The following is a 17,185-nucleotide window of genomic DNA, read 5'->3' on the forward strand; positions in this document are numbered from 1 at the left end:
TTATCTTGTAACAAGAACTTGTTGACTTCCATCATTTGAAGATTTTAGATTCTTTTCTATCAAGGAACATCAAGAGATTAGACACGCAATTGCCACTAAATGTCACTGCAACCAATCTTAATTTCTTTGGTCCTTTTTAAACTTTATCCTACAGCTTAGAGAGAAGTGAACATCCCTAGAGGGATGTTAGGGGAACCAAAAAGCATACACAATAAACAACCATTAGCAGAAATTTGAAAGGGAAACTAGGGGGAATTGGAGAAAGCTCAAAAAAACAACAGTAGCAGATAAAATGTTGACTTTTCTTACAAATATACAGCTGAATTTAATGATGAGCATCACATGGCAGAATAAATTGGGAAAAGGCAATTTCTTAATGTATTCAAATTAGGTCAACCATCCAATTTACAACTGGTTTCTACTGCCATTTATAGAGACAAAATTTAGCCACATGTTTCCTTCATAATCAATATTAGATTTCACAGAAAAATTATCAACATGTAGAGAATGGAATCAAAACATAAAAGTAGTCTTCAGTTGGCTATGGAAATATGAAAACATTTAATACTCCATTAGACAAAATTCATATCACTCTGGTGACAGCACTAATCTTCCAGATCATAATTCATCTATTTAAATTCATGATATTTCCACCAGTCATCACCTTCACTTGCTAAGCATAACTCTTTTTGTATTTACTTGATTAATAAACTGAATGCATTAAGTACCTAAGAGGATTAAAACCAAAAATGGATCTCATGCCAGCTCTTTGCACAGCTTTCTGTCTATGTTCAAGTAATTACCTTGTAGTAAGTGGTACATAAGGTATATTAATATTACATTTTGTCAGCTGACAGCCCATTTAATAATAGGACTGAACTTCAGAACTGATCATGCAAAATAAAAGTGCTATATATACTGCTGCTTCTCCAAATGAGGAGATGATGATTAAAGAATCACTTTGGTCAGTTCAACGGGCAATCTCAATTTCCATTTTTTGGGAAATACTGTTAGTGAGTTTGAGAAATACTCAAATCAGATCAAACACCATCATACTCAATACCGCCTTGAACATATTGCCCCTCTGAAGTGAATATTATTTACTAGATTAACCTAAACTCACTCTGAAGCTCAAACAGCAGAGAGCAAGAGCACATCAGGAATTCTTGGATTCAGAATTCAGTGCCTCTGATTTCCCTGTATTGTTTTACCAGAAAAACTGACAAATACAGAAGAAAACAACAGCATTCAGCAAAATCAACACCATCCTCAGACATCAATGTGAACAAAAGTATTAAAATTAGCTTAAGTAAACAGTACTAAAGATAGCTCAACAATCCATCCATAAAAAGCCAATTCTGTTCCTCTGACTACTCATGCTTTGTTTCGAGCAATTTTTAGAGGCACAAGGAATTCTGGTAGACACCACTAGTGATTAGATGCAATCACTACATTTGAAACTGAGTCAGCAATAAAAAATTAACCATAGCACCATCATATTCAACTGGTTCAATCATTGGATTGGACTTCAATGGATAGATACTGACTTTCACCTAGAAAGTAAAATTTTCAATTTAAATGACATTTTTTAAAAACCATCACAAGTGTGTCCTTCACAAAATATTCAGAAACCATAAATTTAACTACTAGCTCTGAATGAAGCATATTCACTTTTATTGAACCTAATAGACCTTACCATTTTTTTCTCAAAATTTAAACCATTCAAATATTTTATTGCCGTGCATTTAATTCAGTAGTCTCAATCACAATTTCAGTTCTGTGAATATAGAAGTATTCTATCCTAGTTAGAATACAGCAAATTCATAAAATACAAATACGTATCATAAAATAGTATAGTAAAAAATAACCATAAATTTTAGATGCAGAGACTTAAGACACAACATGCTTTGCCTCCTTACCCACATACAATACTAATAGTGTTAGATGTATTTTCATGTGCATTCATGTGTTAGATGTATTTTCATATTGAAGTGCAAATACAGACTGTGAAAATCCCTTCTTACTGATGTTAAAACTTAATAACCTTTCACTCAGCCATTGAAAGACAATCTCCATAGACCAGTATTTATTTCCTTCAGCTGAAATGTATTTTAAGAAGTATTTGCTTAGAAAAGCAAACTTCATTTTGTCAGTGAAAAATAGGCAAGTTTCTCTAAAACCAAGAAACGGAATGGTTTGCATTACAGATCCATGTTAATTAGCACTCTCTGCAAAATATTTAATAATTTTTTTTTTCATTTATCTAAGGAATAGTCTTTAAAAAGAAGGCCATGTGCTACATACCCCTTGTTCATCCAGTTTAAGCAGCTGCTCAGGTACTTTGGGTGAGCTGGAAGCCTGTCTCAGGCACTGGATGCTCAGCTCTGGTATTACATACTCCAGCACCTCTTTGAGAGGCAGACCTCTTGCCGTGCCATGACGAGCAGTGGATGGTATAGCATCTTCTAAAATTGCTCCTCTAAGTGTAGTAAGCTGCAGTAAAGGTACAACACACAAAACATTTTTAGCTATAATACTCTAAACCCTAGAGATAAAAACTTCAAGGTTTAGCAAAAGCATGGGAAAAAAGAAATGGAAAGAAAAATATCCTCATTTTAATTTATTTTTTTGGCCAGTAAAAAAATTATTAAATAACTTTAAAAGAGCAGATAAGCTTTCAATTTCTAAGTGACAAATACAATTCGGCTTAAAGAAATTAATGAAGCATTTTAACAATTTATTACAATTGCTAAGAATATTCCTTTTCTGGGGGGAGGGGAAAGTATTAAAGACACTAGTAAACTAAAACCACTTAAATCTGCCATACTACCCTAGCAAACACAGTAATCAAGTGTGAGGCTGAACATGTGAGCCGATCACAACTTTACTTAACCCATTTACCTATTATTTTATCTATGCTATTCTATCTTCATTGGATTTGACAAAAAGAGAGTAATTTCTTAGAACTAGGTCACCTGGATCACCTTTCCACACAAACATACATGGACACCCCATTTTTGGCTATTAAAAAAAAATCTAAACTGTAAACAAAAATTATATCTACATCTATATCTATTTTTACATCTGTTTGCAAAAGCACAAGAGCCCAGTGATATCAGAAGGTCTGGCTAACACTTCTCTATAGCATAGGCAAAATAAAAATCAGTAGTTCTAAGGATTCCAAAAATTTACAGAAGTTTGCTACAATAATACCATTGTATGTTTTCATACAACTCTAAGGTAGTTGCTGTGATAAAGAAATTTTTTACCAAGAGATATTAAATTGCTTGAAATAGAAGTTATGAGACTTCGCACACAACAACCACAAGCAAATTCTTCTTTCAATTAAGACCATTATTTTATAAATATATTAATACTTCTTCTGCAAATCATCCATATAGAAGTACATAGAAACATGTCACAAAAAGCTTCTAAGAAAGTATTTTTAAACAAAATGAAAAGGTACAAATAAGTCATTATACTAGTTTTCCTATTTTACAGCTCCCTTTATCCCTACATTTCTTAATCTTTCATTTCTATAATTAGAAACATAACATCAAGCAGCCTTATCCACGCTTATCTTTAGCTGTGTTAACATCTGTTCCCTTGCTTGCACCTTGCAGTTCTCTTCAGCCAACTTACCTCCTTTTTGGGTGCTCAGCCAAAAAGACAAAATTTTTATGTGGTACAGAAAAGGAAAACTTTGTTCAGGAGCAACTACATTTACTAATGGTACAGGAAACATCCTTTCCCACTAAGAGATTTACTTTCAAAGTTGGTAATGTACTCCCAGACAAAAAAACTAGTATCCTAAGCTCTAAGTCAACTTTTCCATTGCTTTGCAGAATTATGGAATGAACATTACCTCACTTGTCCTGAAAACTATACGATAGTTGAACTGAGATCCTTCTTTCTCCTTCGCATCTTCAACCTTTTCCCTCCGGATGCTGACTGCTACAGGTCCAAGATTTTCATCTATTCCAAAGTAGTTCTGATGCTCTTTTACACAGGAATGAATGAAGAGATAAGAGTAAAGTATGAAACCCCTAGAAAATTTTCATCAAATCCCAAAAACATTTCTGCAGCAAGAAAAAGAGATCATTTTTAATTGAACCATGAGGTCTGTGAATACACCAGCTGGTGATCTTCTGAACTGTACAATAAGTGCATAAATCACAAATGCTAAGTTTGATGAGCAAAATGGTCACTCATATCACATAAATTACTGCAACTGCTGCTATTATGAAATATTTTTTCCCTTTTTTACTACAAAGTTAATATTTCTGTTTCTAGCTATAGGAAACTAGTTTGGAGAAACTGTATCTACATATAATCTTGAATAAAAGCTAGGAATCTTCAAACAAATAAGATTTATTCTTATTCTTATTTACAACTTTACATTCCAAGCAGCAACTCGGTCTCAACAAGGGAAAACTGAGTCTAGTAACTCTTCAGTGTTTGATGAATAGTTAAATTCATCCTCGAGGCAACTGGTCCAGTCTGGGAGAGTAAAGCACTATGAGCTGAAGAGAAAGATCACATCAGAGACCATTTAAGGAGACCAGACACACTCAAATCCATGTGACCAATCAGGACCTGTGCTGAGGCTCCTTTTTACCATCTTTGAAAGGTCATAGTGAGTAGTTACAGTCACCTTTAAAAAAGGGCAAGAGGGTCTGGGAAGCCATAGAACAGCCACAATAAATTTTAGTTCCCAGGGAGATTAAGGAACAAATTCTCACGGAAGACATTTCCAGGCACATGAAGGACAGAAAGATACTTGGAAACAGCTTGCATAGATTTAGAAAATGCAAATCATGCATGACCAATCCAGTTGTTTTCTGCAGTGATGTGACTGGCTTTATGGATGAGGAAGGAGCAGTGAATGTCACCCATTTGTGCCTTAGCAATGCTTTTCACACAGTCTCCCATAGTATATCTGTGTAGCTAAACTGACAAGACAAGGTCTGGACATGCAATTATAAGGTGGGCAGAAACCAGCTGGACAGTTGACTTTGTAGGACTGTGATCAGTAATACGAATTGCAATTAGTGGCCAGTTACTAACATGTTTATCAGAATTTGATGGTGGAGGTGTTATTGTTTAATAGAGTTTTTCATAATCTAAATGATGGAATGGAGTTTATCCTCAACAAGTTGCTGGCCTTGACCAAACTCTAAGAGAATAGTTCATGTATTGGAGGTTAGGACTGCAGATGGGTGCAACAGATGAAGGGGAATAACCAGCAGGCTTTTAACAAATCAGCAATATGTGCACAGGGCAGACATGGAAATGCATAATCCTTGCAGTTCTAACAAAAGCAGGCAAGGTCAAAGCCACACAAGTAGAGTCCTACAACTGTAGGATGTCTGTGCTTCACTTCTCACTCTCCTCTTCCTCTGGAGGCAGCTACTGCTGAGCTGTGACAGCTGAGCTGTATGTGAAGCACATCTTAAACCACTTGAAGTTTTCAACCTGACACTTTAAAACAATTTGGCAATCAAGAAATCACTTTGGCAATCCAAGAAAATGGACTGAAAAGGCCTTATGAAGACCAACACAGAAATGCATGTAGAACAGAACAAGCTCATACAACAGGCTGGGAACCCACTGCCTCAGGAGCCTCTCTGTGGAAGAGGACTGGGGACCCTGTGAGCACAGGCTGCAGCAGCCAGCAGGACCTCCCAGCAGAGATGGAGGGCAACCACACTCTGGGCAAGAGCATTGCAGCAGCTCAGGAGAACATTGTGCCTTTCTGTTTGGCACTTTTGAGGGCACATGAGAAGCAGTGTCCAGTTATGGACAGAGTGGGACAAGGCCAACAGACAACTATGAAGACAATTAGAGGGCTGGAGAATACAAGAGATGAGGAAAGGCTAAAAGAAATGGGCTTGTGCAGCTGAAGAAGAACAGATTAACAGGGGAAATAACTGCTGGATCCCACGAGCTGCTGGGAGGTTGTAGAGAAAGGAGAAACAGACTCTTCTAGAAGGTACAAAGTGAAAGAACAAGATGCAACCATCACAACTTGCAGCCTCTGAGTGGGGGGAATCCAACAAAAACAGGTCTCCAAGAGAGATTGTGAAGTCTCCATCTTAGATACTATAAAAAACCTAAAGCCACAGCTAAAGGGAAATAGGTTTTGAGCAACTTATTCAGAACCTACATTTAAAGGGAACTTTAAAGGGAACTTTAAATTAGACTAGATGGCCTGAAGAAATGTCTTCCAATCCAATTTATACTATAATCCCATATTTTAGATAACAATTAATTTACTAATTTCTCCTTAAAGATTGTCTGGATTAAAAAAAAAAAAAAAGCATTTTGCTAGCATTTTTGAGCTAGTTTAGTACTTTTTTTAAAGTAATGTATTTATAGAAATGTGAAAAGAAGTTTTTTCCAAAATGTTTTTCACTAAGAAGTTATCCATACTCTCGGAATTAATGCAAAAGAATGAAATAATCCCTACATAAAGGACAGTCTTAATTCTCAAATCAAGTTTAAATTAAGTTTCCAGTAGTCTTTCAAAGTCTACCTACGATGTATGTAGGTGGTTCCAATCCATCTCCTAGTGGAAGGAAAATGAGCATCACTACATTACAACTTTTTTTGGAAGGAACACCTGGAATCAACAAGGTGCAGGCATTAAATTATCTGCTCCTGCTCTCCAACTACATTCCTTTCCCAGTGTGAGAATTGTACCTGCATGGATAAATAATGTACCTTATGGACTTCCCAGGGTTAAATTAAAACTTTGAGTCTAAATGGGCAATTTTATTAAATGGAACAGGACTTTATAGAGAACACAGAGAAAGGGAGAGAGAGTTCAGACATCAAACACTTCCAATAACATAAAAGCTCCCCACAGCTGCATGACTCAGGCTTTGACATAAGGTAAACTCCTCAGTAAGAAGTCTAGAGCTTTCCATTGTGATGTAAATCTACAAAATTGTTGCACACAGTTGCTAGATTTCTTGGCTGCAGTATTACTGAGCAAAAAAATACAAGTGTGTGCAGATACCTACAAATTTCTTGTACAATATGAAAGACACAAACCCAAACACACTATTTATATTTATAAAAAATAAAATAGATAAACCAGAAAAGAAAAGTAAGGAAGCTGAATTAAATTGAATAGCATGGCTACTGATATACTGGGTTTGGGGAACACATTTGCAACTCAAGGCGTCTTTTTTTTTAATTTCAAAAAGTACAAACTCATTAAACTTATTTAAATGTGTTTATGTTGGTTTAAAAGAACCAGTAGGGGAGAAAAGAAGAAAATAAGTGCTATTTTCTAGCTGAGATCTAGAGAGATACTAAAATATTTGTAATTTTTTACTTTTTCACTTTGAGGAATAGTTGTCAATTTTTCTCCTAACACAAAAGTTTTAGTTGTACAAAACTGAGTTAATATCAATACCTTGCTAAGCCTGTACATTTCTTTTAGGACATTTTTTCAATCCCATATCAGCAGATAGTGCCAGTAACATTAAATGATTGCAAGCATCCCTCAAATAAAAAGCATAGTAATAATAAACAAGTCTCAAGTAATTATGAGTATAATTGTACAAGGGGAAATGGACAAATCAATGATAATCAAAACAATGAGATAAAAAATATATTCTAGCTTTTGCAATTCTCAACTGAAAACTGAGACAATATATTCAATAAATATAACATATTTTATATCAGTTGCAAAGGATTTGATTTTAACAATAGTTACAAAGCTTATAAATATGCAGTATAAAACTACAACTCATTTCAGAAAACACTGAATCCCAAATCTCACATTTCTTGAAAGGGAATGGAATAATTAGTACTACACATGCCAGGGTGTTTCTTCCATGCATCTTAAAACAGAAATAAAACTAGTATGCTGACAAGTGCCAATTATAAAACTGTGAACAAAATGAAATGTTCAGAAAGCAGTTTCTTTTTCATATATATTTTCCTAAAGGCAATAGAAATCAGTGATAGTATGTAAAAGTAACTATTGTTTGCTCAATTGTTGTTTCATCCTACCACAATGATTTTCACAAAATTAAACTGCACAACTAAATCTAAAAATCACCTAGGAGAGCTCACTGTCATGGAAGAGCATCACACAGACCCAGTATGAACATAAATGTAGATTTTTCTTTTCAATATTGAAGTTCAGGCCAGCAGCAAGACATCTTGGTGCCCAGTGCAAAATGTCTGGATTATTTCCTCTGTCCACACTAAGTTTTGCTTAGGTGAGAACTGTATTCAATTAGAATTAATGACATGATTCCCTACGTGCTTGATCCCTTAATAGACCAGGTATTAAAAATTAAGATTTTAGTTTCCTCTGCTTGTTTGCCCTGACTTATTGCATCATAAAAGCCATTCAATACAGATTTCTCTCATTTAGCCTCTGTTACTGCTCTATAAAAAGATAATGCAGAACAGGCCATGGCTTTCATATCATTGTAAAGGTGAGAAGGTAACAATTCATTACTGGATATTAAATGAATCATACCATATTTACTTTTGAAGAACTCTGCCTAGAGAACAATTAGTAACAACCTCAGTTTCTGAGTGTTACACTATGTGGGACAAAACTCTGAGAAACTCTGATACTATTTCAGAACAGAAGTTAATAAAAACTAATTACATTCACATCAATTTTGCAGAAAGGTCATTAGGTTTGTTCATAATATAGTATTTAAAGTGGCTTTGAGTATGCATCTGCATTTTCTTTTTATAATTTCTCTGACAAGATTTTTCTTCACAGAAGTGTTCCGCACTTCAGCACTTGTAACTCATCCAAGATAAAAGCACTTCACAAACAAGTCCTCTTTCATCTGGCTTAATTCTTGTCTCCCCCTTCCTCCTGCCCATCCTGCCACCACCTTTGTCTACTGACAGTCTTCCTTTCATTTTTGTGAATGCCAATCTTTTCTTCTCTATGCCCCTCAAAAAATGTGCCACCCTTTTGTCAAAAGTTTCACTTCATTGTCTTGCACTCTGACTCCCTCAACACTTTTTATATCCTTTACAACCTGTCTAGCTTGGAATCCATTTTGAACCTGTGAATTTACTGTCCATTCCTTGCTTAGTTGTGGGTCTTATTTTTCCTCTTCCATCACAGATCCAGATTCTTCTCTTCCTTGCCTTTTAAGCAGTTTTTTTACAGCTAATATATTCTCAGTTTCTATTGTATTGTGACCAGCACTGTACTGGATCCTCTTTTGAGTCCCTTTTAAAGGGTTACAGGAGGAAGGAGTAACAGCAACGTGCTTATTTCCTGATGTTCAAATATAGTTAGAAAGCAGAGGAAGTATGATTTCAAGAACAAGAATTGAGCTGTAACAGTTTTTTAAACAAAGAAGCAGACTTCTTCTTTTCTTTTAGTAAAAGCAAGAAGTTCTAGCTGTAATTCATAATACAGAAAGGACAGAGACAGGTATTTTGGAGTTCTCCCACAAAACCAGGGATTTCATCCACATTGCACAAGCCAGTACTTAATGCAGACTATCAAAGTTGATCACAAAGTAGAAACAGTTTATCTGAATAATGGTTAAAGCCAAGATAATTACTATGCTGACAAGAGTATCCTGGCAGTTTGCAGACTGAACACATCCTAGAAGAAAGGGCTATAAGGCTAGGAGAAAGGCATAAGACATCCTTCTGTATGCTGAAAAACTAAATAACATCAGAAGGTCTCTATTTAAGAAGTATGTACATGTGCATACAATATGAAACTATATCTAGTTGAATCTAGAAGAGAGTCAGAAGCCTCAATAATAAAACTTTCTCTTCTGGAGTCAGCTTTTAGGAAATAATTATTTCCACTCTGAGTCTCAGTATTTCCAGTGCATTTACTGGATATAAATGACATCTTTTCCTCCTGCTTATCAAGAAAGTTTGGGTTGGAGAAGTTAACTTACATGCTATTTTATAGGACCCTTCATTAAATCAGTTAATGAACTCACACAGTTATTGCATAACCATACATAACCCACTACTTTGCCCGGAGAGAGCAAAAATAACAGGCTTGATTTCAATAAAGACTTTCAAGATTCTCTGGAATACCTAGGTCTCTCCATAAAGAAGAAGGAGAACAAATTATAATCTTTAATAAACAACTTAAATCTGATGCATGGATACATCAGAACAGTTGCATTAGAAATATTTACCTTTTCCATAGAAGAACTTGCGGTAATAATATGCTCCAAGATCAATGTGTTCTATGATGTAACGCTTCACTTTCTCTCTGTGAATGGACTGGTTTTCCCTTGGTACTTCCAGTACTGAAACACCAGCATTTGTGCAATGGGAACTCAGAGAGGATTCAAAAGAACAACTTTCACCTGAAGAAAAAGATGCTGAATTTGCCCTAGAAAGCGCAATCCGTCTATCTCCTTCCCCACCAGTTTCATTCCTGAAGTAAGGGCAACTCAATACTAAATCATTGCTTTTCCCATCGCCCTCATCAGCATCCAAATTCTCTTTTGAATTGAGGTCCTCTTTGCTTCCCAAAGGAGATTCACAGTTTCCAGTCTGGCCTGCTGGCATCTGAGTTTGTGACGCAGCTGAGGCCCCAGTGGTGATATTTTTTCTTTTTCCTACATTTACTCTGGTAGCCATTGCTTCATTTATGTTAAACAAAACGCTCTGAACATCATAATGTGCAAAACATTTCTGACAGTTCCAAGAACGAACATTTCTCTCAAGTCTATCATCCAGGTCTGATGAAAACTTAAAAGTTTCGTGCTCACTTTTAACTGTTCGCAATTTTCTAAACAGAGATGTTTCTACTGCTTCTGATTTAAGTCTCCTCTTGAAAGACTTCTCCCTGTCTCGACCAATAAGTAGGGCACTATCCATATAATCCAACCCAGAAATCCTGACAAATTCTCCCCTGGAAATCTGTGCAGCAGCATGTAGACTCGGAGAAACCGTAGGATCACAGTGGAAAAACTCAGAAAATCCAAAAGGAGCAAGGGTTTTATGTTCAAAATTTTCCACTCTGTATCCTCTCAGCATTGCAAAAAAATTTTCTCCAGACAAGCCTTGTCTATCAATTGAAGAAGTACTGCCATATTCTCTGTGAAGAGCTGCTCCAGTATTTGGGTTAACAGCATTTTGGTCTAACACATCTTCAGCATCAATATCACTTATTGTCACATCACTGTTGCTTCTTTGCCTTATGGGATGAAGACCCCTTTGAGGTGAATGAACAAAAAGATCTCCAATTGAATATTTTCCCTCTGTAAATTCCAGTTCTAGCTCTTCTTGCTGTTCATCGCTTTGGTCATTTTGTCCATTTGGAAGTACGGAGCCAACACCTTCATAACTGGCTGGAGGTCTGTTTTCCCAAGCAGCTTTACTCAGCTCCTTAGAACAATCCTTTTTGGGAGGCCATTCAGATACCCTTGCTCGAACACCCATTTTAGGCACGGCTGGTGTACCATTTGTTTGATTATTTTCAGCTTTGCTAGAGGCATTTGAAGAAACAGGAGGACCCATGCTACCATTCAAGGCTTTAAGTTTCCTAGCAAAATAATCGTCAGATTGCATGCTTCTTGAAGACTCCCTGAACTTGGAGGAAGTTCTGCTAACCTTGTGCTTATCTTCTTGCAAAGACCTTTGATCACTCATGTCCAGTCAGTGGGAGGAGAACCACTACTATTGCATAAATTTACTGTTACATTTGTTATTACATCGTCTTTTATGGGCCAATAAACTGTGATATAAAAATACTGTTATAGTCTTCCCACAGGTGCAGGCAGGGACCTCAGTGTACCATTTTTGCACAATTTCTATCAGGAGAGCAATCTGAAAACATTTCCTTCAGTTCAGATGCATTCAGTTCAGTATTAGTCCAGAAAAATTTCTTAAATCTGTTCATAAGGAAAAGGAAAAAAAGTGTTAAAATGCTTATACTTAATAACAGTAAGTTTTCACCTGTTTCTTGTATACACATAACACCCCATGAAACTGGATGGACCTAAAGTGACTTGCTTTGTATTATTTTCTATCCTTGGATTCCTTAAAACCCAGCAAATGTAGTAATTCCAAGTTTTTCAAGCGATTCCACAGGATGTGAGCAGCTTGAACCTGCATCTCTCATGGGGTCTCCAGTACATGCACAAGCAGAATAGTCACAGACAATTCTCTCTGTATTCCCTGCAATGCTGACAGCAACTCAGATGCCTACTCTCCATCTGATCACTGGGGTTTGTTCACATAACATCTAAGACACTCTTTTGCAAACTTTCCTGAAAATAGTTAATGCACACAGAAGTGATGGGGCAAGACTGGTAGACGTAAGTAAAATATATGGAGCAGATAGGACCTTATAAAGAGAGATGTTTTTTGCCCCATTTAAAAGAACATTTAAAGATAAGTAATTGTTCCACTATGATTAAGTCAGTGAATTAATGTATTTCGTTTCCTTCCCCTTCTCTCTTCCCAAAGGGGAGGTTTACTTACATTCCTTTCTTTGGAGTGCAAACCACTATTTAGCTGTGTAAAACAGTTACAGTTGTTTCTGTTATATTCTATTCCTCTGGTTGGAAACCCAGACTATTAACCCCGTTATTGTGATAAAGAACATGTCTCTTTTCTTCTGTAAATAAGAAAAGATAGTAGCTCTATTGATAAGCCTTGATTTGATTACAAAATTGGAACTGTTAGGATATAAAAATACTCTTCAATAGTCCATGACTCATGCTGTGAAGATTCATATGCAGGCACAGTCCATCCATTAATCCATTGCATAAAAGCAGATTAAAGCCAGAGACAAGACAGAATGCTGTGTACTTCTTCAGATTTTATTCCTTAAACAAAAATGCCAACATAACAATCTTTTAAGATGCTGCAAATAAGGACAATATGCATTTATCAGAGACTAAAAAGAAGTCAGGTTAAATTAGCTTGGAATATGAATTCTCCCTTGATTTCAATTACAAGATGAGGCAACAAGAGGAGTTCAGAAGATGAGTGATTTTTCTCCTATATTTAATTCCTATAAAAATTCCTTGGAGGATGGGGAGGAAGGATGAGACGAGGGACAAAGGAATAATATAAATTAAAATGTGACACCTTATTTTTTTCTGCTTGTCAGAAATCAACCAAAATTGTGTTTGATATAGCAAACTTTAGAAGACTTCTGCAGTGTTGAGGTAACAAACACAAGTTAGACTTTAGCACTCCCATAATGGCTATGGTTTCTATGTGACCAGTAGTAGAAATTGCTGACAGTTTCAAAGACAATGTATCTCTGCAGCCTACTTTCACTCCATAGAAATTCCTTGCTGGCCGATGAAGACAATTAAATAGGTTCCTTACAGAAGTCCAAAAGATTACTTAAACAACTGACATATTCAGAGAAATAGCACTTGAAAAGTGGTAAGTAGGATTTTTAACACTGACTTATGAAAATACTATACAAAAAGAAAAATAGTGGTCAAAGAATCATAGAATGGTTTGGGTTGCAAGGGACCTTAAAGATCATCTAGTCCCAACTCCCTGGCACGTACAGGGACACTTTCCATTAGACCAGGTTGCTCAGAGCCCCATCCAACCTTGCCTTGAACACTTCCAGGGATGGGGGATCCACAGCTTCCCTGGACAACTTGTTGCAGTGCCTCACCACCCTCATGATGAAGAATTTCTTCCTAATATCTGATCTCTTTCAGTTTAAGACAGTTAATCATCATCCAGCCACTACATGCCCTGTAGAAGTCCCTTTCCAGCTCTCTTGTAGGCCCTTTTTAGGGCCTAAAATTCTAATTTTAGGGCCTAAAATTCTGGAAGGCCAGAATTAGGCTTCCTTGGAGCCATCTCTTTTCCAGGCTGAACAACCCCAACTCCCTCACAGTCTTTCCTGACAAGAGGTGTTCCACTCCCCGATCATTTTCATGGCCTCCTCTGGACTCACTCCAACAGGTCCAAGTCCTTCCTGTGCCGGGTATCCCAGAGCTGGATGCAGGGTTCCAGGTGGGGTCTCACCAGAGCACAGCAGAGGGGCAGAATCCCCTCCCTCACCTGCTGCCCACACTGCTTTGGATGCAGTCCAGGATGTGTTTGGCTTTCTGAGCTGCAAGCACACACTGCTGGGTCATGTCCAGCTTTTCCTTCACCAATAATAACCCAAAGAGTTCTTTGCAGAACTGCTCTCAGATATGTCAATATGCTCAACATTTTTGGAGCACAAGTAATACTGCAAAGTTAAAATAAAAGAAAGTTCCTTGCAAATTAACATGAACAGCTGAGAGCTTTTAAATCACTTCTTAGACTCTTCTTTATACCATCATAGAAGTGGAAGAAACCTTTGCTATATAAAAACTCTGAAGGAAAACTAAACTATTCCAGAATAATTTTTTCTGTTTCTGCCAGAATATAGAAGAGTGAGAACACACAGTAAGTTTAATTTCACATACTGGGAAAGATATTTAACTTCTTATTAAAGGTTAATACAATTTTCTTTGAAATGATGGTGAATTACATCTTGTAGCCTCCCTGCCCTTTTCTACATAAAAACCATTCATAGAAGTCATTAGTTTATGCATTTTAAAATTATGAAAAATCTCTGAATAATAGGAAAAAAGACATATAAGGTAAGAAAAGGCTGTCTTGCAAAAATTCCATTCTTTTCTTCTCTTGTGTTAGCCTTTTTTCTATCATAAGCATTTGCAGTGTAGCATTTTTCTATCAATCATAAGCATTTGCAAAAGTAGTGAATTGGACCAGGAGCATAATGAAGGTTGAATTGAAACTGGAGATGAGGTGGTGGGAGGCAGAAGGAAAGAGCAATAGATGGACACGACCAGCTCACTTATTTTCAATCCAAATCCATAATGTGATTTAATGTTTGACCTCACAAACATCTGCATTTGTGAAAGGCATCAGAGCCTGAAGGCCATGGGGAAGCAAGACTTTTTGTGTTTCTTCTCTGTTAGTGGTGGTAGCTTAAATACCTGATGAAGAATGGCCTGAATATTTTAACAGAGGTGCATTGCAAAAGACAGTACTTTAATAGAGAATTCATTTTCTTTACAGTGCAAAGCTGGTGTGACAGAAGACTAAAAAGTGCCTGTTTGGAAATGAAGATTGATATTTTATTGGAAATAGTAATGTTTGAAGAAGTGATGCAATATATTTAAGATACATTGTTAATTTTTTTTCTTAATCTGAAATTGGCCTAATTGAAAAAAAAGTCTGCCTGTTTTTTAACATGACAGACCCTTTCTGTAAATTCCTATAACTCAGCACAGTAGCATGTTCTGGCTCACAGTTGACTTACGCTCATGGATGGCACCATAGTCTCATGTAATCTGTGGTTAAGGATTTTCTCTCTCCACAGTAAGAATTTACCAACTTGCAAATATTGCACTGATGTTGACACTATTTATTGTAAACCTATTTTTTTTTTGTTGCTGAATTTAGTAAACTATTACTTCCACAAAGAATGATGTCAATGTAATCATGAGTACTCTTCTCTTCAGACCTGTACAGCTCTTTTGGTCAAGTTCTACACTTCCCTCTTTTCATCTCACCCTAGCATTGAAGAATAGAATCAGTGACAGATAAGGTCAAAAAAGAAAAGCTGGATGCCTACCCTGCTGTTGTGCTCCTGCCAACCCTTCCCACTAAGACTGCTGGATGTTATGCAAATAACTTAAGTTCCTTCCACACAGCTACAAAGACTTCCTTCTGAGCTCAATACAGCAGCTGGTTTGTTAGCTACAGTTACAGTTCTTTAACATGGAATGATTCCAAGTTTCCTGGGGACCTGGACACGTGCCCACAAATGTTCCTGTGCCAGTAGCGGAGCAATGAATGAGAACTGTGCTATTGGACTATCCTGTCAAAAGGAGGTTGTTTGGTAATGCTGCCTCATGTCAGCCTTGATAGATGGAAATGAATTATTTAAGAAGTCTTTCTGTGATCATTTTGTTGATCAAGACTTTGGAAATCTGCCCCTATTATTATGTAATGCTATCATCCTAAAAAAGAATGCATAATTTGGATGAAAGCATTAATCTCTACTATTTATCAAGATGACAATTCTATACACCATGACTCTCAAGCTCTACTAATCTTTAAAAAAATGTGAAGTGCAATTTGATAAAACTGGAGTACAGGCAGTAATAATATGCCAAAAGCTGAAGACCTGACATTTAATTTGCATTCAATTGGTTCTACACAGCATTTTCTGTGTCTCCCTCCAGTTAGTTTCGAGTCTTCAGAGAAACATAGCGTGGTGCAGTAGTGTTATGTACTTGGCCCATACAGCAGAGCAGCAGCTACACAATTGCCACTTCATGGGAATCTGAAGTTTGCAAGAAAATTCTGCACATGCTTTCAAGTGCAAGGAAACAGAAGAGTTCAAGGGACAAATGAACATGGTTCCTAAGCTGCCTGTATTTCCACAAGTTCTAGAAAAGATAACTCACTGAACAAATGTGTCACAAGATATGTCACAAAGATCTGTCACAAAACTAAGATCACCACTGAAAAAAGTAAATAATTTTTGAAAAATTACAAAATAGTAGAAGAAACTTTTTAAATTCAAGTTCCAACTTGTGGGTTTTTTTTTAAACAGACTATATTAGCAAGTATTTTTGGATTTATGTATTTTAATATATCTGTTAACAGCATCCATTTCTTAATGATTTCCTTAATATTCTTAATAGTTCCTAAAAGAACCATGCAATTTTCAGAAGCAAAGTGAAAGCCATGCCTGGTTTCCCAGCAATGTTATTTGTGTGTTCAATTCAGAGAACTCTGATCACACTAAACTGTGATATCATATCACATGACAGTTGATTATGATGTCACACAGGAGACTTATTACTGCAGATAGTAGTATGAAAAAGAAAAATGAAAAATTAGTTCTTCATGTTTTTGCCTTTTTTTTCATGCAAATGTCTTTAGAAAATGATGATATTTAAGCATAATTGTCTTTAAATAGAATATTTCTTTCAAAGTTTTCCATAGGGCTCAGTGAATATTAAAGAATAACGCTAAACTATAATTGAGCTACTTATTCAGATTGCAGCTGTGGAAAATGGATTGGAAATAATACAATGATCAAATTATAAGCAGAGCTCATGAAAAAAAATGGTTCAAATTACTGTACATCAAATTTACAACTAAAGCTATAACTACTACAGTATAAATGGTTACTTCAGCTATGCATATTTCAGAT

At 36.2% G+C, this 17,185-nt stretch overlaps 1 protein-coding gene across 9 annotated transcripts in view; it reads right to left on the reverse strand.

Annotated features, from left to right (window-relative positions):
* Positions 1–17,185, reverse strand: part of SIPA1L2 (signal induced proliferation associated 1 like 2) — a 126,648-nt gene that overhangs the window by 60,959 nt on the left and 48,504 nt on the right. For all 9 annotated transcript variants that reach the window (XM_071431876.1, XM_071431906.1, XM_071431895.1 and 6 more), the window contains exons 3-5: positions 10,164–11,870; positions 3,866–3,999; positions 2,305–2,493 (exon numbers count right to left, since the gene is read on the reverse strand). In XM_071431876.1, coding sequence (XP_071287977.1) covers positions 2,305–2,493; positions 3,866–3,999; positions 10,164–11,628 — 1,788 coding nt within the window. In that variant the 5' untranslated portion in view covers positions 11,629–11,870. The remainder of the gene's footprint in view (positions 1–2,304; positions 2,494–3,865; positions 4,000–10,163; positions 11,871–17,185) is intronic.

The sequence above is a fragment of the Agelaius tricolor genome, unplaced genomic scaffold, assembly GCF_023055355.1.
Source record: "Agelaius tricolor isolate 1412-34295 unplaced genomic scaffold, bAgeTri1.0.p SCAF_1, whole genome shotgun sequence".
In the NCBI taxonomy this organism is placed as follows: domain Eukaryota; kingdom Metazoa; phylum Chordata; class Aves; order Passeriformes; family Icteridae; genus Agelaius; species Agelaius tricolor.